The sequence below is a fragment of the Colobus angolensis genome, unplaced genomic scaffold (genome assembly GCF_000951035.1).
Source record: "Colobus angolensis palliatus isolate OR3802 unplaced genomic scaffold, Cang.pa_1.0 Scaffold443, whole genome shotgun sequence".
NCBI lineage: Eukaryota > Metazoa > Chordata > Mammalia > Primates > Cercopithecidae > Colobus > Colobus angolensis.
In genome coordinates this window covers 302,850-328,228 of record NW_012117855.1, presented here as the reverse complement: position 1 = coordinate 328,228, position 25,379 = coordinate 302,850, and the positions used below count along the sequence as shown (strand labels likewise).

The 25,379-nt window shown below is 50.1% G+C and overlaps 1 protein-coding gene across 1 annotated transcript in view; it reads right to left on the bottom strand.

Moving 5' to 3' along the window:
• The window catches only part of IFT140 (intraflagellar transport 140), a 105,726-nt gene that overhangs the window by 76,563 nt on the left and 3,784 nt on the right, over positions 1-25,379 (bottom strand). The window contains exons 3-13 of the mRNA XM_011957480.1: positions 23,665-23,842; positions 19,514-19,735; positions 12,450-12,571; positions 12,162-12,301; positions 9,585-9,760; positions 8,244-8,335; positions 7,266-7,372; positions 6,202-6,347; positions 4,613-4,816; positions 3,673-3,745; positions 875-966 (exon numbers count right to left, since the gene is read on the bottom strand). Of these exons, the coding sequence (XP_011812870.1) occupies positions 875-966; positions 3,673-3,745; positions 4,613-4,816; positions 6,202-6,347; positions 7,266-7,372; positions 8,244-8,335; positions 9,585-9,760; positions 12,162-12,301; positions 12,450-12,571; positions 19,514-19,735; positions 23,665-23,811 (1,521 nt within the window). The 5' untranslated portion in view covers positions 23,812-23,842. The remainder of the gene's footprint in view (positions 1-874; positions 967-3,672; positions 3,746-4,612; positions 4,817-6,201; positions 6,348-7,265; positions 7,373-8,243; positions 8,336-9,584; positions 9,761-12,161; positions 12,302-12,449; positions 12,572-19,513; positions 19,736-23,664; positions 23,843-25,379) is intronic.

Below are 25,379 nucleotides of genomic sequence, written 5' to 3'. Positions count from 1 at the left end.
ATCGCTTGTACCTGGGAGGCGGAGGTTACAGTGAGCCAAGATCAAGCCACTGCACTCCAGCCTGGGAGACAGAGTGAGGCTCCATCTCAAAAAAAAAAAAAAACAGAACCTCTTGGAGGTCGCCCTGGCCCTCCCACAAGACACATGCAGGGGACAGCCTGGTTAAGGACATTATGTCCTGAACTGGAGCCACCCAGCCAGCTGCTGGGGTGTACATTAAGCCCTGCAAGGATTTATTTTCTTTTCATAGCCCCATGTACTCGAAGTCCTGCAAAGTCATCTTTTCACACGCAAAAGGCCCTTGCCCTGTCTCCCGATTTCTGAAGTGACAGCCATACATTGAACAGCTGTCCCAGGATCCATTTTTACCATCAAGCACCTGACACGGGATATCCAATCCAGCAAGGTGATATGGTTTGGCTCCGTGTCCCCATGCAAATCTCACGATGAATTTTATCTACTGTGTTGGAGGTGGGGCCTGGGGGGAGGCGACCTGGATCAGGGGGTGGTTTCTCACCATCCCTAGTGCTGTTTTGTGACAGAGATCTGGCGAGATCTGGCTGTTCAGTGTGTGGCCCCTCCCCCTTCGCCCTCTCGTCCTCCTGCTCTGGCTGTGTAGGGGGTGCTGCTTCCCCTTGGCCTCCCACCATGACTGTAAGCTTCCCGAGCCCCCAGGCCTGCTTCCTGTAGAGCCTGCAGGAATGGGAGTCAACAAGGCCTCTGTTCTGTATAAATTACCCATCTCAGGTAGTTCTTTACACAGTGTGAGAACGGACTAATAAACTAGGTGAAATCAATAAACAGGCTTCGGCTCAATTGAGAGGAAGGATTTCAAACTCTGCTCTGGTTTTCTTGCCGTGGAGCAGCAACTTACCTGCCAGGTTCGAACTTGAACTCGGTTTGACTCCACCGTATAAACGCTTTCTTCATGCATTGCTAACACGGGTGTCTCACATAAGAAGGTCCCTAAAATGAAAGACAAACATCAGGAAGGAGGTCCTCATCCGCCAGACTTGCCCGGAGTTTCAGGAGCATTCCCACACATGATCCCCAATTAATCTCGGTCTCACCACAGCTTCATAGGGGTGTGCTATCTGCACCTCGCAGATGAAGAAAATGAGGCTCTGAGGCACAGGGAACTGTCCACGGCCACGGCCACGGCCACAGCTAGCAGCGGTAGCACGTGCAGGCCCTGGGCTGACGTGGAGCCTCCATACCGGGCTCTGGGCTCCCTGCCCTGCACCCCTCCCACCTGGCAGCTCGTGCTCCCAGCAGCACAGCATCGATGACAACACACCCATTCAAGCATGTGTTTGCTCATTTTCGGTGGAACTTCGGTGGCCACAAGCCCTGGTGCCCGGACCTAACTATTAGGGTTGGTGCAAAAGTGATTTTTGCCATTAACCACAATTACTTTTGCACCAACATAATAGATAAGAATCTAGAGGCCGGGTGTGGTGGCTCACACCTGTAATCCCAGCACTTTGGGAGGCTGAAGCAGGTGGATCGCTTGAGGTCAGGAGTTTGAGACCAGCCTGGCCAACCTCGTGAAATGCTGTCTCTACTAAAAATACAAAAATTGGCCAGATGTGGTGGTGCATGCCTGTAATCCCACCTACTTGGGAGGCTGAGGCATGAGAATTGCTTGAGCCCAGAAGGCAGAGGCTGCAGTGAGCCACCATCACACCACTGCACTCCAGCCTGGGTGACAGAGCAAGACTCCTGTCTCAAAACAAATCTTGTTAGGGAGATAATATACACAAAACAGAAAATATCCCAGCACCTGCTGTGTTGGTTCTACTGGAGGAAAGAAGAAGTTCACCCTTGCTCCTAGGGAGTCGACAGAGGAGAGGAGATGTGAAGTGTCAGTACAATTCGGGAGAGAGTGTGAAAAATGTTATGAGAGAACTTTAGGCAACAAAGTGTTAGCGGAGAAAAGATCTGAGGGAGAGGCGGAAACTAGTGAAGGATGTGCCTGGAGAGGCGGGGATGTTCAAACAAACGAGGGCGCAACCACCCTGGGAATGGCATGACACGAGGCCTCCTGTGTGGGCAGGCGGCTGAGGGGCAGGGTTGGTGAAGGTGATAACTGTGGAAGGCGAGGAGCTGAGGAGCACATCCTGGTGGCTGGGCCACTGCAGTGGCCTGGGAAACCTTCCCTGAGGACGTCAGGTCCTGCTCCCTGGCACCTGTGAATATTACTTTATATGGCAGAAGATGGTAAGGTCTAGGGATGGGGAGATTTTTTTTTTTTTTTTTTTTTGTTTTTTTTTTTTTTTTTTGTATTTTTTTTTTTTTTTTTTTTTTTGAGACGGAGTCTCGCTGTGTTGCCCAGGCTGGAGTGCAGTGGCCGGATCTCAGCTCACTGCAAGCTCCGCCTCCCGGGTTTACGCCATTCTCCTGCCTCAGCCTCCCGAGTGGCTGGGACTACAGGCACCTACCACCGCACCCGGCTAGTTTTTTGTATTTTTTTAGTAGAGATGGGGTTTCACCGTGTTAGCCAGGATGGTCTCGGTCTCCTGACCTCGTGATCCGCCCGTCTCGGCCTCCCAAAGTGCTGGGATTACAGGCTTGAGCCACCGCGCCCGGCCGGATGGGGAGATTATACTGGGTTATCCAGGTGGGCCCTAAATATAGTCACCAGTGTCCCTGTAAGAGGGAGGGAGGCAGATTTCAGACCAGGGGCAATGTGACCACAGAGACAGAGATGGGAGGTTTGTGACCACAAGCCAAAGACTGCTGGCAGCCACCAGAAGCTGAAACAGGTTCTCCCCTGGGACTGCAGAGGAAGCGTGGCTCTGCTGACGCAGTCTCTTCTGCCCAGTGAAACTGATTTGGGACCTCTGGCCTCCAGAACCACAGGAGAATACATTTCTCACATCTCTGTGGTCTGAAGCCACCAAGTTTGTGGTCCTTTGCTACAGCCATCCCAGGAAACTCCCATAGACGTGCTTAAGAGAGCAGGGAGAAAACAATGGCCAAGGCTGGGCACAGTGGCACACGCCTGTAATCCCAGCACTTTGGGAGGCTGAGGTGGGCAAATCACCTGAGGTCAGGAGTTCGAGACCAGCCTGGCCAACATGGTGAAACTCTGTCTCTACTGAAATATAAAAATTAGCCGGGTGTGGTGGCACACGCCTGTAATCCCGGCTACTGGGGAGGCTGAGGCAGGAGAACTGCTTGAGTCTGGGAGGCGGAGGTTGCAGTAAGATGAGATCATGCCACTGCACTCCAGCCTGGGCAACGATGGCCAAACTAACTGCAGAGAGCTGCAGAGACCTTGGGGACCTAGAAGGGTGTTTGAGATTAATGGAGCATCTCTGAAGAGCCACCTTGAAGTTTCAGGCAGAGGCTGGCCTTGGGTCAAGACACCACAGGTCTCACGGCTGTGCATGGTCTGGAAACATTTCAGAAGATGGGAGGCACCCACCCTCCCTGGAAGGAACCCCACAAAAGCATAGTGGCTATTTACGCCCACACAGCAGGCCCCAGGATGCACTGACAACATGGGGCCAGAGCTGCAGCCCTGGCTCTGGAAATGCAGGCAAAGGCTCGAGGGTCTCCCCAGCCCCTATGCTAGCCCTCATCTGCGCTCAAGTGGCCCTCTCATTAGGCAGGGAGAAAATAAAGCCAGGTAGTGGGAGTGCCTCTGTTGGGGTGAAAAGAAGCCACCTGCACTCCGCATCGCAGCTCCAGAAAGTTCGAAGATCGCCACCTGCCTTCCGTTCCAGACTGCGACAGCATCCTGAAAAGAAACGTGGACATTCAAGGCAAAGGGCAGGAAAAGTGAGGTGCAGACTGCACACCCCAAGGCGCACTTCCAAAGCCTCCTTCTCCTCCTCCGACATTTCCGAACGCTGCTGCTCCATCACCCTAAGACTATGAGATCACTGGGTCCTCTGTGAACACGGGTTAAGGCTGTTTTCTGCGTTATATAAAATATCCCTGGGTATTTTATTATAATCATTATTATGATTATTTTCTATTTTTTTTTTTAACGTTTGGGGAATGGCAAAGAAAGCATCCCTCTCTTTCCTTTATTTACTTTTTAAATTTATTTTTTAACTTAATTTTTTTTTAATTTATAAGGGTACATGGCAGGTGTATATATTTTTATTATTATTTTCTTTTTTTTGAGACAGGGTCTCACTCTGTCGCCCAGGCTGGAGTGTAGTGGCACGGTCTCGGCTCACAGCAAGTTCCACCTCCTAGCTTCAAGCAATGCTCCTGCCTCAGCCTCCTAAGTAGTTGGGACCACAGGTGCCCACCACCACGCCCAGCTAATTTTTGTAGTTTTAGTAGAGACGGAGGAGTTTCAGAATATTGGCCAGGCTGGTCTTGAACTCCTGACCTCAAGTGATCTGCCTGTCTCAGCCTCCCAAAGTGCTGGGATTACAGGCATGAGCCACCACGCCCAGCCTATATTTTCATTACGATTTTCTCTGTGAATATGATGCACATATCCAGGAAATAAGAGAATCTAGGATGGAACTGAGAGTGGCCTAACCTATCATCTGGGGCCCTTGCTGCCCTGAACTACCTGGCAATGGGGCAGTTCTTTTCTCTGTGTTGAAGACCCCTCCTCTGACCCGCGGGTCCCCTCGGCAGTCACCTTAGTGGCAAACACCCCACTGATGTGCATGTCGGTGCGCAGGCTGTGCGCTACCCCCATGGACAGGAAGCACACATTCAGCAGGCTCGGGGAGACCTGCACGGCGGCCACTTGCTGGTGGAAGTGTGACGACATGGCCTGCTCGCTGAGGATGGCCACGGAGATGACATTGTTCACTGCCAGCAGGTTCTTCCTGGAACCCCACTTCATTTCCAGGTTGCAAGAGAAAGAACCAGATGTGTGAAAAGAGCAGGAGAAAGATGCAGTCAGGAGAACGCTCATACACATGAGAACTCAGAAACCATTTCTAAGCACCATTGTTTTGGACTTAAAAAATGATCTCAAAAAATGTTTTATAAAGGTAAAGTGTGTGCTGTGTAGAAAGACTTTAAGATACTGATGCTCGGGCCGGGCTCGGTGGCTCAAACCTGTAATCCCAGCACTTTGGGAGGCCAAGGCAGGCGGATCATGAGGTCAGGAGATCGAGACCATCCTGGCTAACACGGTAAAACCCCATCTCTACTAAAAATACAAAAAGTTAGCCGAGCGTGGTGGCAGGCGCCTGTAGTCTCAGCTACTCAGGAGGCTGAGGCGGAAGAATGGCGTGAACCTGGGAGGTAGAGCTTGCAGTGAGCCGAGACTGTGTGACTGCAGTCCAGCCTGGGCAACAGAGCGAGACTCCGTCTCAAAAATAAATAAATAAATAAATAAATAAATAAATAAACTGATGCTCAAGAGTTGTGATTAGACAGGCAGCATTTGTATGTCTGTTCTGATGGGAAAAGTGTCTTCTAGAGTTTTTCTGAGTGTGACTCACTTTTCTGAGTGTGACATAGGGATGTTTATGTTTTTTATAAACAGACAGGAAGTTTATACAATGGATTAAATTATCTAGCTTTCCTCTGCTGGTGTGAAATGTTGGTTTCATAATTTTATATTAAACTTCTAAATCTATCTAAAAACAATAAAGAGCCATGCAAAATAGGAAAGTATAAATTCCATATAGGAAAAAACCCAGACATCAGAAACTGCTATGAAAGGGCCCAGATGTTGGACTTAGCAAAAACTTCAAAGTAGCCACCAGAAACCCGCTGAAGGAACTGAAGGAAACCATGCCTAGTGAAGTGAAGGAAGGTATAATGACAGTGTCTCATCAGGCAGAGAATGGGAACAGAGAGAAAATCATAAGAAAGAACCAAATGCTGTAGAGAAACTAAAACATCCTCACATAAAAACTTGTACACAAGTGTTCATAACAGAATTATTCAAATATCCATCAACTGATGAACGGAGAAAGAAAATGTGGTCTGTCCACAGCAGAGAATGTGATTCAGCCATGAAAAGGAGCCAAGTATTGACACAGGCTACAATCTGGAGGGGCTACCACGCCTGGAAAATGTTTTGTATTTTTTAGTGGAGACGGGGTTTCACCATGTTAGCCAGGATGGTCTCAATCTCCTGACCTCGTCATCCACCCGCCTTTGCCTCCCAAAGTGCTGGGATTACAGGTGTGAGCCACTGCGCCCAGCCACGGCCTCCACTTTCATGCAGCAGAAAATGAGTGCACCAAACACCTTTGTAGGCTGTACCTGGATTTGCGTGATGTTTCCTTGGAGCTCGGTAGGGGTCTGAAGGGCCCACCTGTCCTTGCCCTCTGCCCCAGGGCTGCCCAGGAAGCCTGGTACTTTTCTCCACATGGCTACTCGCCCTCTGTCGGTACCAGCGGCCAGAAGACCTACAGGTAGAAACAAACTGCATGTGAACAGAGTTAAAAAAGGGAACTAAAACAGCAACAAGCTCTGTTCCCTGACCCCCTTCTTCAAAGCATCAGTCCTTGCCCAGCCCAGTGCCTCTTCACCTCATCCCTGGCTGCGTCTTCCTGTCCAGGTCCTTCCCACCCTGACCTCACAGTGCTGGTGTGGGGGTGGTGGGGGACGCTGCCCGCCCAGCTTTCCTAGAGGCCAGTGAGCCTGGCTTGGGTCTGCCCCGTGCTCAGCACTCAACAGGCCCTAGAGACACAGCTCTGGCTCACCTCCTAGTCTCCTGTGCTCTGGATGTGCATATGTACACGTACACACATCTGCATGCACACACACTTGCACACACACTTCCTGCACTCTTTCCTGTGACATTTCAGGAGGGAACGGAGATAAGTGAGCGTGGAATCGGTGTGCCATGCTTCTTTTTAGATGGGGTCACGCTCTGTCACCCAAACTGGAGTGCACTGGCACTATCTTAGCTCACTGCAGCCTCAATCTCCCAGGTTCAAGCAATCCTCCCACCTCAGCCTCCGGAGTAGATGGGACCACCACTGTACACCATCACAGCTGGCTAATTTTTGTATTTTTTGTGGAGACAGGGGTCTCACTATGTAGCCCAGGTGGGTCTCGAACTCCTGGGCTCAAGTGATCCTCCCTCCTCAGCTTCCCAAAGTGCTGGGATGCAGGTTGTCATGCTTCTGATCAAACCCCTTGGCCTTCGTGTGGGACCACAAAGCTCTGCTGTTGCTTGCTTGCCCGACTATTTGAACGGCTGTGAGTTATCGAGTTACCATTGTTTAAGTGCCTCCAGGTTTCACTAGAATTATTTTGCAGCCCAAGCACAATGCTTGTGGTTGGTTCTGTTTCTCTCGTGCCAGGCCAGGAAGCCTCACCTTTGACTTGACAGTAACAAACACAGTTTATATTCTCTCCTTTCTCAAAGCCAAACTTCTCGTCTGGACTCAGTATATAATTCTCTCCTCGTTCTATATCCCAGAATCTACAACAGAAGAGAGTAAGCCCCATGGAGGGCCTGTGTTAGTGGCGTTTCCCTCTGAAGGGTTTTTGAACCTGTGGAGCAAACATTAAAAGTCAGGAAAAAGACACAGGTCATCAGACTCCTGATATGAAAATGAACACTATTGTTACACTTAGGACATTTTATGCCCTGTTTATAATCAAAGAAAGCAGTTGCCGATAGAAGATGGTTTGTACGTGGCAGGAGGTCACCACGAGACACAGGAACTGCAACCCCACGCAGAGCATGAGACAGCCCTGGAGAGCACACGGAGCTAACACAGCAGGCAGCAGAGAGACCAAAACGACTGATTGTAGTTATGCCACACTCCGAAAAACCAGGCAAAGAGATTCCATGGGCAGACACCAGGACAGGGCCACCTAGAGGCAAGGGGAGCCCCAAGGGAGCGCAGTGGAGTGGGAAGGGACTCCTGGGGTCCCTCAATGCTTAGCTCCTCAGTCTGGGAGCTGGTGAATGGGTATGTCCAGTGTGTGAGCAGTCAGCATCATATGTGCAATTTTTTTTGAGACGGAGGTTCACTCTGTCTCCTGGGCTGGAGTGCAGTGGTGCGATCTCGGCTCACTGCAAGCTCCGCCTCCCGGGTTTACGCCATTCTCCTGCCTCAGCCTCCTAAGTAGCTGGGACTACAGGCGCCCGCCTCGTCACCCGGCTAGTTTTTTGTATTCTTTAGTAGAGACGGGGTTTCACTGTATTAGCCAGGGTGGTCTCGATCTCCTGACTTTGTGATCCGCCCGTCTCGGCCTCCCAAAGCGCTAGGATTACAGGCTTGAGCCACCGCGCCCGGCTGATCAGGGAACTCTCAAAAAGGGGCAATGGAAAGGCAGACTCTCACCTGAGGGCAGTCTCCCTGACAGCCATCACGAGAAGGCTGCCTTCAATCAAAGCGATGTCTGCTCGGCAGCCGGTTTTCCCACTCAGCTTGACCTGCGTAAGGAAACAACCAAGCAGAGGCACTGTGCTTGCCGAGACGGCCTGTCCCGGCTTCAGGAGCCTGGAGTCTCTGGTCCACAGTGACTCCATGGAGACTCACCAAGCGGGGCAAATGCGGGGACAAATGATGGAGACTCTGCAAGGTGGCTTTGAGTTTTGAGATGTATGGGCCGAAGCAAACCACTACTCTCACACATTAAATAATGGCTACTGAGTGCATGGCGTGGGCGGGCGGCCATGGGTGGACACGCTCTGGAGTGATCATGAGGTTGAGCTGGTGCTCCCTCTTCATCCAACCACACGCTCTGGGCAGGCCTATCATCCCTGTTGTGTAGAGAACAAACCTGGCCAGGGCCCACCAGCCAGTGAGGAGCTGAGCAGGTATTTAAAGCCAGGCCCATGGACTGAACTACATGCCTCAAGCTCGTATGTGGGAGGCCAACCCCCAGTGCAACTGTATTTGCCTGCAGGAGGTACTTAAGGTTAATGAGACCATGAGGTGGGTGAGCCCTGGCCTGACAGGGCTGTGGCCGTGGAAGGAGACACCAGAGCTGGTATTCACTCTTCCTGCCCGCCCGGTGAGGACACTGGGAAGAGGCCCCTGCAGGCTGCTTGGCGTGGGACATCACAGCCTCCAGAACTGTGACAAATGTCTGTTGTCATGTCACGCAGTCCGTGGTAGGTTGTTACGGTGGCCCAAGCTGGCCCCTGTGACGAGGTCCCCGTGACCAGTGCCTGTGTCCTCAGCTGCCCTTACAGGGTGTGTAAAGGACCGAACGAATGCTGACTGAGGAAAAGTCAGCTCTGTCATCTGTAAGAGCATCTTTAGGGAAAGTTCAGTGGCCTCCAAGGAGCAAGGATTCCTGTGGAATAAATCAGCAGGAAGATGGGGATACAGTCGCCTGCCTGCTGAGTTCTGCAGGTGGAACGAGAGGTTGTGTGACTCTCTTACTTGCGCCCCAGGTCATGAGGGGTGCAGCTTGCGGGTGGGCCCAGGCTGTCTCCCATCAGGCCCCACATCCACCCAGAGATGCAAGAAAATCTCGACCTCTTTTGTTTCCTTCACCTATCAACTGAATGTGGTATGATAAATAATGACACCACTAGCTACGTTAGCTGCCCTAACACAGATGATAAACTTTTATTCAGTCTTGCTATCCAGAAGAGAAAGGACCGTCAATGAGGCCAGAGAGAAACTGGCCCAAGCTCCCCAGTGTGAGCCCCCAAGCCCACTCCCACTCACCTTCATCACTTCTTCTGCTTTGCCCTCAGGAGGCACGGTGTACAGGGACAGTCGGAGGTTCTCCGTGACTACCACCAGTGCCTCCCTCTTCTCCATGTAGAACAGCATCTGAATCGCACTGTCTGCGGACAGCACCTGAGTGGTCTTGCCCTTCTCATCCACATAGTGCACTGTCCCTGGGGGCAAACATGGGGTCACTACACGAGGAGGCCCTGGTTTATCCGCTTCCATGACCCTCACCGGCAGCCATTTCTATCAACTTAAGGACAGTTTCAAAACAAAGCATCTTCAGTATAAGAACTTAAAAATGGGCCAGGCACAGTGGCTCATGCCTGTAATCCCAGCATTTTGGGAGGCTGAGGCTGGTAGATCACCTGAGGTCAGGATTTCAAGACCAGCCTGGCCAACGTAGTGAAATCCTGTCTGTACTAAAAATACAAAAACTAGCTAGGCAGACGTAGTGGCGTGTGCCTGTAATCCCAGCTACACAGGAGACCTAGGCACGGGTGTCACTTGAATCCCGGAGGTGGAGGTTGCAGTGAGCCGGGGTCACGCCACAGCACTCCAGCCTGGGTGACAGAATGAGACTCTATCTCAAAAAAAAAAAAAAAAAAAAAAAGAACTTAAAAATGAAGCATGTGACCTGACCTTACATGTTGCAACCTCCACTTCGTGGGTTCAGCTCGGCCTCAAGCTGTCTCTATTGATCCCATCTGCCCGTCTTGGAGGGTTTCACGTCCACACTGCTGACCCTGCAGAGCTGGCAGCCTCGGAGCTCTGTGTCCATCTCATACCCTCCACACGCTGAGGCCCTAAATGACAAGCTCTCTCTGTGGCCACCGCTCCTTGACCCTTCTGCCCCGGGTGTCGCTGCTGTGCCATCTGCCTCCTGCCAGGCTCTCTCTAGACCTCCCTCTGTCAACCTCCACAAGCTGCCCCTGGTCTAAGCTACAGGACTCGACTGTACCCAGCCTGGAATCCCCTCCTCCTGCCCTGCCTGAGCCTGCTCCAACGCTGGCCAGCCACTCTGTCTGAAGGCCCTGTGTGAGCCTGGGGACTCGGGCTCACTTTTGCTGCTCTGCAGGAGACTCCTCTGGGAACCTTCTCACCTGCCCCTCCCTTCTCACCTTTTCCCCATGGACAATGAGTTCTTATTTTTATTATTAATTCTTTTTTCAAGAGACAGGTTCTCACTGTGTCAGCCAGGCTGGAGTAAAGTGACATGATCATAGCCCACTGCAGCCTCAACCTCCTGGGCTAAAGTCATCCTCCCAACGAGGCCTCCCAAGTGACTGAGGCCACAGGCACGCACCACCACACCCAGCACAAGTTCTTATCCAACTGAAGAGTTCACGATTTTCTAGAGGTGAATTGCGACACCAACTAGTATTTACTAAGTGCATAGTACGTGGCAGGCTCAGTTCTAAGCGTCTTTACAGGTGATAACTGGATAGACACCAGTATTATCCCCATTTTCCATAAAAGGACATGAGGAACAGCAATGAACTCACCCCCAAAGCCTACAGCTCCCGGACAACGGGCAGAAATTTGCAGCCCACGTGCTGCCAGAGCCGGGCTCCTCCCTGGCACACACCCCCTCCTCCAGGTGACCAGCGCTTCTTCCTTGTGGGCCTCATCCCTATACCCCCTTCTCATTAGCCTTCCTGGGGGGGCCCTATCCTGGCACGCCCTCTCCTTGCCATCTCACGGTGCTGTGCCCACTCAGATGTCCCCACTGGGATCTTCTCAATGTCCCCCCTCCATTAGCTCTATCTCTTCACCTTCTAAAATGAAAGATTTCCCTTGTTTAAAAATTTAAAAAACCACACAGCCCCATCTGTTCTCATCTGCTCTCTCCTTCCTGTCAAGATCCGGCTGCTTGCTGAAACCGACAGCAAAAGCCTCCTTTCTCCCGAGACCCAGCCACCTCTGTGTGGCTCTCATCTCCTCAGCCGCGCCAGCAACAGACACACCTGGGCCAGCATTATACGGCTGTAAGAGACGCACTTTTTCTTTTAACTTCATATTGCATTCATTCCGGCCTTGGCTAGGCAGCCTGTCCCCCTCGTACAGTGAGGAGGAGCAGGCTGAACACCAGACACACGGTGCCCAGCGCTGACCTCTCCATGAAGGCTGGCCAAGGGCTGCAGGCTGGACTGAAACCCCCTGTCCTGCTCACACCTCATTCCTATACCCTAGCCAAGTATCTGGCATACAATAGGTGCTTGATAATTACACAGACTGAATACCGGGGTGCCACCAAAGAATCTTTCCAAAACTGTCCCTGATGCCATGCAGTCAGCCTGTAACTGCTGATTAAAAGCCTCCTCATGAAAACCCTTCAAACACAAGCAAAGCTCAACTTATCGATAAGAACAAAGTGAGGGCAACATTTCAACACTGGACGGATGGCTGAGAGAGCGGCCGTGACTCCGCCCAGCACACATTATCCTTTTGTGCAGCCTGCAGCTACGACCGTTACTGTTCTATGCAGAAACACCGTCTGTGAGTTTAAAATCCCTATCAGATACCCCTAAAACACTAGGACCCCTGAGAATCACCACCAAAGTTCCTCACCATCCATCAGACTGACAAAGAATGACAGCCCCTCCTGAGACCCCATCTTCAGCAAACTTCCAGAGCTGCTCTTCCAGTTAAACATGTCCAGGGCTTTCTCATCACCGCTCACAGCTGCCTTCGCCAACTGAACCAGGTCCCTGAAAGCAAACATGACACGAAGTCAAGATTCTTCCGTCTCTCCTACAGCGACTCAGGGCTGGGGTCCCTCCTGGATCAGGAGCAGCCCGCTTCCCGCTTCCCCCGATGTAAACACACGCACGGGTCACAGGCAAGCCCCACACTTACTCGCCAGGAGGGGGGAGCCGGAAGATGCAGTGCGTGAGGGGTTTCCCATACTCGTGTTTCAGCAGGGGCGTCCCTTGCACTCGGCCCCTTTGGTCCAACCTCCACAAGAGCAAGACACCAAGCTGGAAAGACCCAACACCACGTGGTAGGACAGGTGTCCCGACAGAATGACTGGTGGGAGGCAAATGTTAAACTGTGCAACAGGATGCATATTTCTTTTTAAAAAAATTACAAAACTACTGTGTATATACCATAAAAATTTCAAACTATTCAAGTCTTTAAACAAAGAACTGGAAACTCCTATAGAGTGTCTCCACATCTTCACGCCTTGAGACAGCAACTGCTATATATTCAAGTTTTTAAAATAAACTTTTTTTTTTTGAGACTGAGTCTCACTTTGTCACCCAGGCTGGAGTGCAGTGGTGTGGTCTCAGCGCATTGCAACCTCTGCCTCCTGGGTTCAAGCAATTCTCCTGCCTCAGCCTCCTGAGTAGCTGGGACGAAAGGTGCCCACCACCACACCTGGCTAATTTTTGTATTTTTTTGTAGAGACAGGGTATCACCATGTTGGCCAGGCTGGGACACCATGTGACATCTGGCCGCCGTGTCTCCTCGGGCTCCTCTGGGCTATGACAGCGTCTCAGGCTCTTTGTCTTAAGGCACTGGACTGTTTGAGACCTGCTGGCCTGGTATATCACGGGATGCCCCTCCACTGGGATTGCTGATAGTTTTCCTCATAGTTGACTGGGGTGGAGGGCTTGGGGAGGAGGAGCACAAAGCCGAGGCGCCTTCTCTGCATGCTGCATCCCCATGACTTGTTACTGCTGGCATTGACCTTGACCACCTGGTGGAGGTTATGCTTGTGGGGTCTCTCAACTATAAAGCAGCTCTTCCCTGGCCCCCCCTCCATCCCGTACTGTTCAGAAAGAAGTCACTCTCTGCAGCCCACACTTGAGGGCTGGGAGTTACACTCTACCCTCGGGGTGGAACATCCATGTAAACCACCTGGGCTTCTTTAGCACGGGAGATTTGCCTCTTCACCACAGGAGATTTGCCTCTTCACCCCCATTAACTCATTCATTCAATCCTGTGTTGCATCAGGGTGGATACATGGGTATTTACTTCCCACGTTGGGTTACCATCCAAGGCTGCCTCGTACATTCTGCTGCTCACAATGTGCCAGCTTTAAGCTCTCTAGTTGGCCTCCGTGTCCCTTTGATGTGCCCCCATCATGTGGGTTTGGTGAGCACTTCCCTTCTGGTGCCCTAAGATTACCTAGGCCCATTTTTCAATTTTTTTTTCTTTTTTGAGACAGGGTCTCACTCTGTCACCCAGGCTGAAATGGAGTGGTGCAATCACTCCATACTGAAGCCCTCCGCTTCCAGGGCTCCAGTGAGCGCCTCCAACCTCAGCCTCCCAAGTAGCTGGGAATAGAGATGCTCATCACCACAGCCAGCTAATTTTTGTATTTTCTGAACAGATGGAGTCTCACTATGTTGCCCAGGCTGGTACAAACTCCAGGGCTCAAGCAATTTTCCCACCTCTGCCTTCCAAAGTGCTAGGATTACAGGTGTGAGCCAGTGTCTGGCCTAGGCTCATTTTTCTGTTCCAGTCCTGGAATCAGCCATTTCTCCAAGGAGCCGTGGTTGTTTACCAGAGAATGTGGTCAGAAGCGAAGTCCTCGTGCTGTGTACACTGCACACTCAATTTAAAATCATCACAGTTGCAAATGTGCGGCACAGACAAGTGCAAGTGAAGTTCCTGGAAGGGGAAGACGGCTCCATGGGGACAGCTGGCGGGGCCTCCCGGGACTGGGGGATGCAGTTAGGTGGTGCCCAAGGGCAGCATCTCAATCTGAGTCTGTGTGCATGGCTCTTCTGCTCTGATGCCAAGGACTCCCCAGGGGACACTTCCCGGCCCAAAACTGGGGGACACTTTAGCCCACAATATGCTCTTCTTCCCACCACCCTTTCAGGCAGCACTGACTCCAATCTCCCCAAATGCTGGATAACATGGTTTTTATTGTACACAGGAAGAGGATTTTTACATAATGTCAGATTTAAAGGAAACTTACAGACTGGGCTCAGTGGCTCATGCCTGTCATCCCAATACTTTGGGAGGCCGAGACCAGCAGATCATGAGGTCAGGATTTCAAGACCAGCCTGGCCAGCATGGTGAAACCTCATCCCTATTAAAAATACAAAATTAGCCGGGCATGTTGGTGTGCCCCTGTAGTCCCAGCTACTCGGGAGGCTGAGGCAGGAGAATCACTTGAACCCGGGAGGAGGAGGCTGCAGTGAGCTGATATTGCACCACTGCACTCCAGCCTGGGCGACAGAGCGAGACTCCGTCTCAGGAAAAAAAAAAAAGGAAACTTACACAAGAAACCTCTAAGAAAGGTTTTGCAAGATCTAAAATAGCATGCGGCATGTAAGTACACGTCATAGAAATACTGTATATTATATGATTCTTGACTAACAGCTTGATGAAGACAAGAATAAAAACACGATTGGTAGGCCAGGCACAATGGCTCACGCCTGTAATCCCAGAACTTTGGGACACCAACGCGAGCAGATCACTTGAGGTCAGGAGTCTGAGGCCAGCCTGGCCAACATGGCGAAATCCTGTCTCTACTAAAAATTCAAATATTAGCCGGGCATGATGGCACACACCTATAATCCCAGCTACTTGGGAGGCTGAGGCACAAGAATCGCTTGAACACAAGAGGCAGAGCTTGCAGTGAGCTGAGATCCCACCATTGCACTCCAGCCTGGGTGACAGTGAGGCTCCGTCTTAAAAAAACAGACAAACAAAAAACCCACTATTGGTGTTTTTGTGTTTAGTAAATTTTTAAGAAATATTTAAAAAATAATGCTTGCATATTGAGAAAAAGCCCCACCTAACGATAGAAATGAAAATGAATGATCCCCCATCCCCCTCCCAGCCTCCTCCCTGGAGCTGAAGACCGCAGTGGCTCCCGTGTCTGCAAAGCATTTTATGTACACCACATCCTCAGGGGCATTCATTCCTGTGTCCTTCACGTGTCATCTGCCAGTTTTTTTTGTTTTGCTTTTTTGCACAAGTGACTTTAGAGATCTTTATTAGCACACACAAGCTTCTAGCTGACCACTTAACCAGCATTCTGAACATCATCAGACAGGCTGATGTCCATGTTTCTAGGCTGCCAGTTGGAATGTCCAAGTTTCCAGGCTGCTGTTCTAGGGGAAGAGGTTGTTGGATGCAAATGTTTAGAGCACCTGCACCCAAAAGCAGAGATCTCTGCTCAGGTTGATGAAAGTAAACCCTCCTTCTAAGAGAGGGACGGGTGTCTACTATGAAGAGCTCAACTTCCACCAACTCAGGGGAAGAGAAGTCACAGAACACAATGAATCAAATATTCCTGATCCTTAGGTTTCTGCCTAACGATCCTGGAATATGAGCATGAAGTACAAGACATAGAACTGAGCCTGAGGCACCTCCACCTCCTCGGCTGCACCCTCTGCTCCTCACCCCGACTCTAGCATTGAGCTGCCCCAGGGTCCAGGCTTGGGTCTTCTCTGCCTTCATTTTTTGTACCTCTCACCACTCTTGAGGGGCGTCTCTCCACCATCTGTGAATTCTATGTTATGTCACATAGTATAATTTTATACAGTCAGACCCTAAAGAAAAGCTACCCCAAAGGTGAGAAACCAGTTTCTCCTTGTGAAGAGCCAGAGTTAAGTGGACTAAGGGACTAATGGGAAAGTGATGTGCGTGGATGAGCGTCTTGGGGGTGCATCATGGTATCAGAGCTTGAGTTAAAGTGCTGGTTCTCCAGCGGCACGTCACTGGGAAGAAGCTTTGCTAAAGGCTGGCTGGCCGCACATCAGGGTGTGAATCAGGTGACGGTTTATTTGACCCTCAGACTTGGCTTCACAGGAGCTCCCCAGAAGGCATGAGTGGCCTGGCCCCTCTAACACGCTCTCCTCTTCTCTACTGATGGGACTTCTGAGGACACTTAGCAGGATATCCCTTTCTAGGGATCGCCCACCTCCCTGGTTACTGCTGATGGGTGCACTGTGGGCACTTGGCCCGAGCTGGACTTTGGGCCCCCCCAAGTCTGGACTTGGGACAGGGAGCAGGAGCAGGCCGTCCTAACCTGGCCGTGTTCTCCTGGGAGACTGTGGGATACCCCAGTGGCCTCGGGTGAAGTCCACTTCTAACTTCAGCTGGTCTGGGCTGATTCCACTGGTAACCACAACAGGGTCTCTGGTGGAAGAGCGGAGGGGAAGCCCCTTGTCCCAAGTCTGGGGAAGAGATGTCTCTGCGGTGTGGAGTTCCGAGTGTTGTTACCTTGTTATTACTTCTCTTCCTGCTTGAACTCATTATTAAATTAATTCCAGCACAATCTTAGATTCTCTTAGAAGGATTAGGCATTTCTGCTCTTAAATATTCTGACTCACAAGACTTGATCAGCTGATACCTGGGTTTCATTTTATGCCTGGATGATTTATTTTGCTAGCGGTTTCTATCTTTCTTTTTTACAAGAGATGGGGTCTTGCTATGGTGCTCAGGCTAGACTCAAACTCCTGGGCTCAAGTGATCCTCCTGGCTCGGCCTCCCAAGTAGCTGGGACTACAGGTGCATATTACCATGCCTGGCTTAGTTGTTTAATACAGTCAGGTTGAGAATTACAAAAGTCAATGATCCTGAGTTATTTTATACTAATGTGGGATTGGCAGACGATTCCACTGCAGGAAGAAGGAAAGATCACCAAGGAAGTAGAAATCTGGGGACAGGCCAATGTCATTAAGTGGGAATTGAACAGAAAAATGGAAGAAAAGTCATCCAGAAAAAGGGAAGAACCTGATAGAAAAATTGGCAAATAATATGATCAGAAATAGAAACACAAATGGCTCCTATAAATGATATTCATCCTTGATAGCATGAGAAACGTAAATGAGAATTCTAAGAAACACTTAGACCCACCAGGGAACTATTCTGGATGAAAACACTCCGAGATACTACTTTTCTAAGCAGTTCTGCTACTCAGATGCAACTCTCTAGGGAGAGGCTGGTGTGCTCTATGAGCTGGTCCAGGCCCCAAGGACAGTGGTTCGGGCATCAGCTAAGCCACAGGGCATGCCCTGGACCCATCTGCACCCCCTTCTCGGTGCTTTTCTAAACGTATACATGTGCGAAATGGCAAAAGCACCAGGTTACTCACTGCTCCATTGTCAAATTAACAAAGATTGAAAACCACCGAAATGTTAATCAATAGGGGCTGGTTCAATAAATTATAACATTCATCTAATGAAGAATGGGTTTAAAGAAAACAAGGAAGTTCACTATTTACCCATGTGGAAGAATCACCAGGATATGCCGTAAAATGAAAAAAGCAAGAAACATGACAGTGTGCATAGGACGCCATCACTTACGTGAAAAAGAATGAGGAAATCAGAAGACAATGTCCTCTATGCGATATTTCCGCCAAAAATGTTTGAAATGAAAGTATTATGAGCAGACAAACACAGCCAACTTGAGTGACAGTCTATAAAACAACCAGTCTACATGCTCAAAATGTCAATTTCACGAAAGACCAAAAAAAAAAAGAAAAGAAAGGGAGGAAAAAAGGAAGGAACGCAGGCAGACTAACCAATGGACTGCCCAGGGAATTGTTCATGATTTAAAAAAACCAGCCAGACGTTGTAGCTCACGTCTGTAATCCCAGCACTTTGGGAGGCCGAGGCAGGCGGCTCTCTTGACGTCAGGAGCTTGAGACCAGCCTGACCCACATGGTGAAACCCTGTCTCTACTAAAAATACCAAAAATCAGCTGGGTGTGGTGGTACACGCCTGTAATCCCAGCTACTGAGAAGGCTGAGGCAGGATAATCGCTTGAACCCAGGAGGTAGAAGTTGCACTGAGCTGAGAATGTGCCACTGCATTCTAGCCTGGGCGACAGAGCAAGACTCTATCACAAAAAAAAAAAAAAAAAAAAAGAGACTAGAGAGAAATAACAGTGAAACACAATGTATGAGCCTTTACTGGATCCTGCTCTAAAAGACATTCCTGGGACAGCTGGAGAAATGTGAATATAAACTGCATCTTGGATGTCAGCACTGTCACTGTTCCATTTCCTGGAGTGTGAGAACTCTACTGTGGCTGTGTAGGGAATGTCCTAGGCCTTAGGAAAGTGACATCTAAATATGCAGGGCTGAAGCATCATATCTGTGATAAACTCACAAATACTCAGGAAAAATACCCGTGTAGCAAGAGGGAAAGCAGACCTGGCAGTGGGAATGGCTGGCGAATCGACACAGAGGGTGGATGCGTGTCCTTGCACTGTTCTTTCAAATCCTCCCATAATGCAGAAACTTCAAAATCCCAAGTGAGAGAAAGAATGCATTTGTGTGTGCCTGAAGAAGCAGGAGAGGTGGTAAGAAGCTGTGTGTGCTGGAAGGCAGCAGCCAGGGGACTGAGGAGACAGGACATGGCTCAGTCTTCACTCTGAATGCCTGTTACCCTTTCTGAATCTTGGAACATGTGAATCTGTTACCTGTGGTTAATTAAATAAACACATTATAACATTTCTGCCATACATTTGTGACTCAGTTGGCTCTGCACCGTGTCACTCTGCTGTGGGTCTGTCCTGCACACTGTGCGATGGTGGGCAGCGTCCACCACCCACTGGGGTCCAGCAGAATTCTGCCCCCAAATTGTGACAACAGAAAATGTGACTGGACACTGCCCCATGTCCCCTGGGGGGCAGAATCAACCCTGGTTAAGAAGCCCTGAGCTAGACAAACAGGCTTTGGAAAAAGTGACAGAATGGGGGCGCTTATCTCATCTTTACGAATGTCGGTTCCTAGCAAAGTTCACTTATAAAGGTGCAGACACACCTTTGCCACAGAGTGGCAAATTTTCAAGCCTTGCTTCCAATACAAAACAAAATCTACAATTGCATCTGACAAGATCAACTGAATTTGGCAACAACACGTTTCACGTATTTTCATCTTTCGTACTCTTGAGCATGGTCAGAAAAGGCCAAGATCTGAAAACAGCGTCTCACGTGCGTTGACTCACCCTGTCCCCAGACAGCAGGCAGTTTCCACTGGGGCTCCAAATGAGCACGGTGATGTCAGCTGTGTGTGTCGGGGGCATCGTGTGCTGCTCCTTGTCCTGCTTGTTAAACACTGTCACTTCTCCAGTCTCCCAGCCCACAGCCAGCACCAGCCGTGTCGGGTGCCAGCACAGGGAAGCAACTCGGAATGGCCTCTCAACATGTGTATCTGGCACACACTCCCCCTGCATTGGACAAGAGGCAAAATCCCGCAGTTCAGAGAGCGACAGCTACTTTTTTTTTTTTTTTTTTGAGATCGAGTCTCGCTTTGTCGCCCAGGCTGGAGTGTAGCAGCAAGATCTCGGCTCACTGCAAGCTCCGCCTCCCGGGTTCACACCATTCTCCTGCCTCAGCCTCCAAGTAGCTGGGACTACAGGCGTGTACCACCACGCCTGGCTAATTTTTTGTATTTTTAGCAGAGACAGGGTTTCACCGTGTTAGCCAGGATGGTCTCGATTTCCTGACCTCGTGATCCACCCGCCTCGGCCTCCCAAAGTGCTGGGATTACAGGCGTGAGCCACCGCGCCCGGCCATGCGACAGCTACTTTTAAGAACTTCTGTCTAGGCTGGGCACGGCGGCTCACTCCTGTAATTATAGCACTTTGGGAGGCTGAGGCGAGTATATCACAAAGTCAGGAGTTCGAGACCAGCTGGGCCAATTCGGTGAAACTCCGTCTCCACTAAAAATACAAAAATTAGCCAGGCATGGTGGCTACTTTTTGTATATTTAGCAGAGACAGGGTTTCCTCATATTGGCCAGGCTGGTCTCAAACTCCTGACCTCGTGATCTGCCCACCTTGGCCTCCTAAAGTGCTGGGATTACAGGCGTGTGCCACCGCGCCCGGCCATGTGCTATGTTTTCTAAAATTTTCTAAAGCTGCAGCTTTGGGGAAGATATGCGTGTTTTCAGAGATTAACTTGGTTTGCCCCCAGTTGTTCCACTGGGCTTAGGAGCCATCTTCTGTGATCCCATCATTGTCCGATAGATTGTTATTTTGAAATCCTGAAGTTTTCCTTGTGCCAATTGGAAACACAGAAATATGCCGCTAACTAGTTTTATAATAGTATGCTTCAGATCTTCTAAATTAAACAATTTTATCTAAAATTGCTATAACTTTGGAATTTAATAATATTTATTCTAAAAAAAATCCCATTTACAATACATGTTATAGGCTCCTGTAAGGGAGAATCTACCCAAAAAAATAGGCAAAACTGGGGTTGGTGCTGGGGCTGAACTAAGCCCTAAAGCTGCCACAGCCTTCACATAGCTGTCGGTGTACGGAGGAGCCTGCTAGCAACACGGGAGCTGCAGACCAGCGCTGCACTGGGCTGCAAGGGCACGTGTGTGGGGGGGGCAGTTCCTAAGGAAGAGGCCACTTAGTCACTTTCACCTGAAAGATTAATGCATTAATTACGCAAATGGACGAAGGAGCGCCTTCTATGCAGGTGGCACAGCATGTGCAGGGCTGGAAGGCTAAGGAAGGCTGTGGAAGGCTGTATCAGCATCAAGGAAGGTGAGCCTGATGTGACAGGTGGCAGAGCGCTGAGGGCCACATCAGGGACTCCATGTTTACCCAAAGAGCAGCGCGGGGCAGGTGAGGCGGAAGCAGGGAGTGATTCCATCTGTGATGCCAGGACAGGCCAGGCCTGGCTGCCGTGTGGAGGACAGTAGAGGAGGCCTGTGAGGGCACAGCTGCAGCAGTAGGAAGTTGTACTGGTGTCCAGGAGAGGGGAATGGGAGCCTGGAGGACGGAAGGGTGATTGGAAGGGCGAGAAGCAGCAGACTCGCTAGAGGTTCCGGGAGAGAAACTGGGAGAATCTAGTGACGGGTTACAAGGTAGGGGAATGGGAGATGTCAACAGTCATCCGTTCTAGAAACCAGGATAAAGGGGGTGCCTTTCATTGAGATGGGAGGTACCCATTTCAGTGAGCAGGAAATATGAGGCAGGGGAGGGGTGGGGGACAATTTCAGTTCAGTCTTGTGCAGTCTGAGATCTCCTTGAAACATCCTAGAGATGTCAGGAAGGCCGCTGGGTCTCTAAGCTTACTGCTCAGAGGGAACTCCGAGGCAGGAGATGTGTGTCTGTCAGCCACTGGGGATGCTCAGACCACAGGAGGAAGAAACAGAGAGGAGCCTTGACCAAGCTCTGTGGAAGGCAATGGTGTTCACAGACTGAAAATGGAGGAAGAGCTGGCAAAGCCATGGAGGCCGGGCAGGGAACGCCCCGCCCCTGCGCTCTCAGACATGTTTCCCAGAGGACTTCACGGGAATGTGGTACAGACAAGGACCCCAAAACACTCAGGGGGTGACACCGAGAAGCAACTGATGACTGTCATTGCTTGGGTGGAGTTGTGGTGGCAACAGGGAGCCTGCAGAAGAGTGAGTGGAGAAGGAAATCTCATTTTCTTTTTTTGAGATGGAGTCTCGCTGTCTCCCAGGCTGGAGTGCAGTGGCGCGACCTCGGCTCACTGCAAGCTCCGCCTCCCGGGTTCACACCATTCTCCTGCCTCAGCCTCCTGAGTAGCTGGGACCACAGGCGCCCGCCACCTCGCCCGGCTAATTTTTTGTATTTTTAGTAGAGACGGGGTTTCACCGTGTTAGCCAGGATGGTCTCGATCTCCTGACCTCGTGATCCGCCCACCTCAGCCTCCCAAAGTGCTGGGATTACAGGCATGGAGAGCCACTGCCCCCGGCACTTCATTTTCTTTGTGGAGTAGGAGGTGCACTGGGCACTGAGAGGGCGGTTATGGAAGTCTGAGGAGCTTGGGGAAAGTTTCTGCTGGAGGTGAACTATGTCCCCACAAAGATATGTGGAAGTCCTATCCCCTGGTCCTTGTGACATGGCCTCCTTTGGAAACAGGGTCTTTGCAGATGTGGGTAAGCTCAGGTGAGGTCATGAGAGCAGGCCCTAGTTACATATGCCTGGTGTCCTTTTAGGAAGAGGAGAAGAGATGCAGACGCACAGAAGGGAAGGCTGGGTGACACCAGAGGCAGGGCTGGAGCAGTGCATCTGCCCGCCAGGGAGCACTAGGCTTGCTGGGAACAGCAAGAGCAGGACAGTAGCTCGGGGCAGACTCTCCCCTCAGCCTTCGGAGCCAGCGGGCCCTGCTGACACCTGATTTTGAAGTTTTGGCCTCCAGAGCTGCCAGAGTACCTTTCTGTTGCTTAAAGCCACCCAGTTTGTGGAAATGATTAGAGTTCCAAATGGCCACTGTGGAGCGTGAAGGAGGGTGCTGACAGAGGAGGATGCCTCAGCGTCCACGAACAGCACTGTGGGGCCATTTCTGGTGGTGACCATGAACTGATAGTGGCTTAATGCTGATGAGCCTTAAGGATTCCTAAACATGTCCCCAAGCCACCAAAACAGCTAGGGTGAAAGAACTGCCCACGTACTAGAGCTTTCATAATACTGGGATTTGACATCTGTGAAAACTGATGATGGATGTGGTTTTCTTTTTCTTTTTTTTTTTTTTTTTGAGACAGAGTTTCGCTTTTGTTGCCCAGGCTGGAGTGCAATGGTGCGATCTCTGCTCACTGCAACCTCCGCCTCCTGGGTTCAAGAAATTCTCCTGCCTAAGCCTCCCGAGTAGCTGGGATTACAGACACGCGCCACCACGCCCGGCTAATTTTGTATTTTTAGCAGAGATGGGGTTTCTCCACATTGGTCAGGCTGGTCTCAAACTCCCAACCTCAAGTGATCCACCCACCTTGGTTTCACAAAGTGCTGGGATTACAGGCTTGAGTTACTGCGCCCGGCCTGATGGATGTTGTTTTCTTCATGAATAAGCTAGAGTAGAGCTCGTTGGAACACACACACACATGCACATGTACACACGCATACACCCTCTGACATACATGCATACAGATGCACACACACACCCATATGCACACACCCACATGTACACACACATACACAGATGCACACATAGATATGCACGTACACACACCAACACACATACACGCACATAGGGATGCATGCATACACACACACACGCACACACATACCCATATGCGTGTACACACTCACAGATGCACTCACACGAGAACAACAGCAACATAAACAACATGGGCCCGAAGCTACCACAGTCAGGCTCCTTGCTTCTGAGCACTCACCTGCTCCAGGTAAATATCCACGCTGCCTGTTGAGGTTGTACTGATGTAAGCAACTGCCAAGAATGGATGGACAGGGTGCCAGCTGATGTGTGACGGTGACCCCGCTGCATCTGGGGCTTCTATCTGGTGGTCAAAATAGAGGGCCATGACGGAATTCAGCCCTGCTCAGCGCTGAAACCTGCAGGGAAAAAAAAAAATGACCAAGTCCAATCAGTTTTAAATAAAACAAACAAAATGACTGTACATGGAATGACAAAAGGGAAGCATCCCAAAGCACCATTGGAAGACCGTCGGCAACTTGAAAATGCCTTGTGGACTGAGCAGACAACCTGATGCGAGGAGATCTCCAACAGGGAGAAATGCAGAAGAGAAGCAGTTAGACCCGGAATCACCCAGGCTGTGTCACAGAAACGAATACAACTCATGGCCATCAAAGAAGGAAAGAAAGAAAAGCCGTGCAGCCTAGACTACACATGCAATCCTCAGTAACTTCCATTCCAGTCACAATAAGGACAAGTTCTATTTCTGTAGTTGCCTTTTTTTTTCCTTTTTAGACCAAGTCTCGCTCTGTTACCCAGGCTGGAGTGCAGTGGTGTGATCACGGCTCACTGCAGCCTCTAACTCCTGGGCTCAAGTGATCCTCCCACCTCAGCCTCTCAAGTAGCTGTGACTACAGACAGGCACTACCATGGCCAGCTAATTTTTAAATAATTTTTGTAGACACATAGTTTTACTATGTTACCCAGGTTGGTCTTGAACTCCTGAGCTCAGGTAATCCTCCTACCTTGGCCTCCTAAAGTGCTGGGATTATAGCCGTGAGCCACTGCTGCCTTTTAAACAACATTTTCAAACAAAATAAAAGCAAACTGCTCCAGAAGAGAGTACTGGTACAGAAAAAAAACAGTACTTAATTTCCAAGAAAGCATAAAATCAAAGATTGTCCTCTACCTCTGACTCACAGGTGGTAGAAGACAGAAGGCTTCTTCCATTAGAGAGTCAAGAACACACAGCCGCAGCAGCTGCGAGAAGTCGAGCTTGATCAGTTACGTGAACTTAATCTCTCTCATTCTTCCTTTCAGATCTGGAAAAGATATACATATTGTCCCTTTTCAGGAGGGTTACGGTGATACATGAAGTGATAGTCTGGTTACTGTCACTTTTTTACACCTCCGTCAATTTGGGGACATTAACTGGCAGAGAAGAGCATATTTGTAGACGTGTTTGCCACCATTTAAAATTATTCAGGACGGGTGTGGTGGCTCATGCCTGTAATCCTAGCAATTTGGGAGGCCGAGGCGGGCAGATTACCTGAGCTCAGGAGTTTGAGACCAGCGTGAGCAAAATGGCAAACGTGCACTGCTGCCCCCGCCGCCGTCTACTAAAAATACGAAAAATTAGCCAGTTGTGGTGGTGCACGCCTGTAATCCCAGCTACTCTGGAGGCTGAGACAGAAGAATCGCTTGAACCTGGGAGGCAGAGATTGCAGTGAGCTGAGATCAATCCACTGCACTCCAGCCTGGCAACAGAACAAGACTCTGTCTCAAAAAATAAATTAAAAAAAAAAAGAAACCCAAACAACAAACAAACACACACTCCAGATCAAAACCTGGGCAATTTAAAACAGCGAAAGAAACCTTTAAATTAAAAAATATGTATTTTGTTTAGAGACAGGGCCCTCAGGCTGGAGAGCAGTGGTGTGATCATGGCTCACTGTA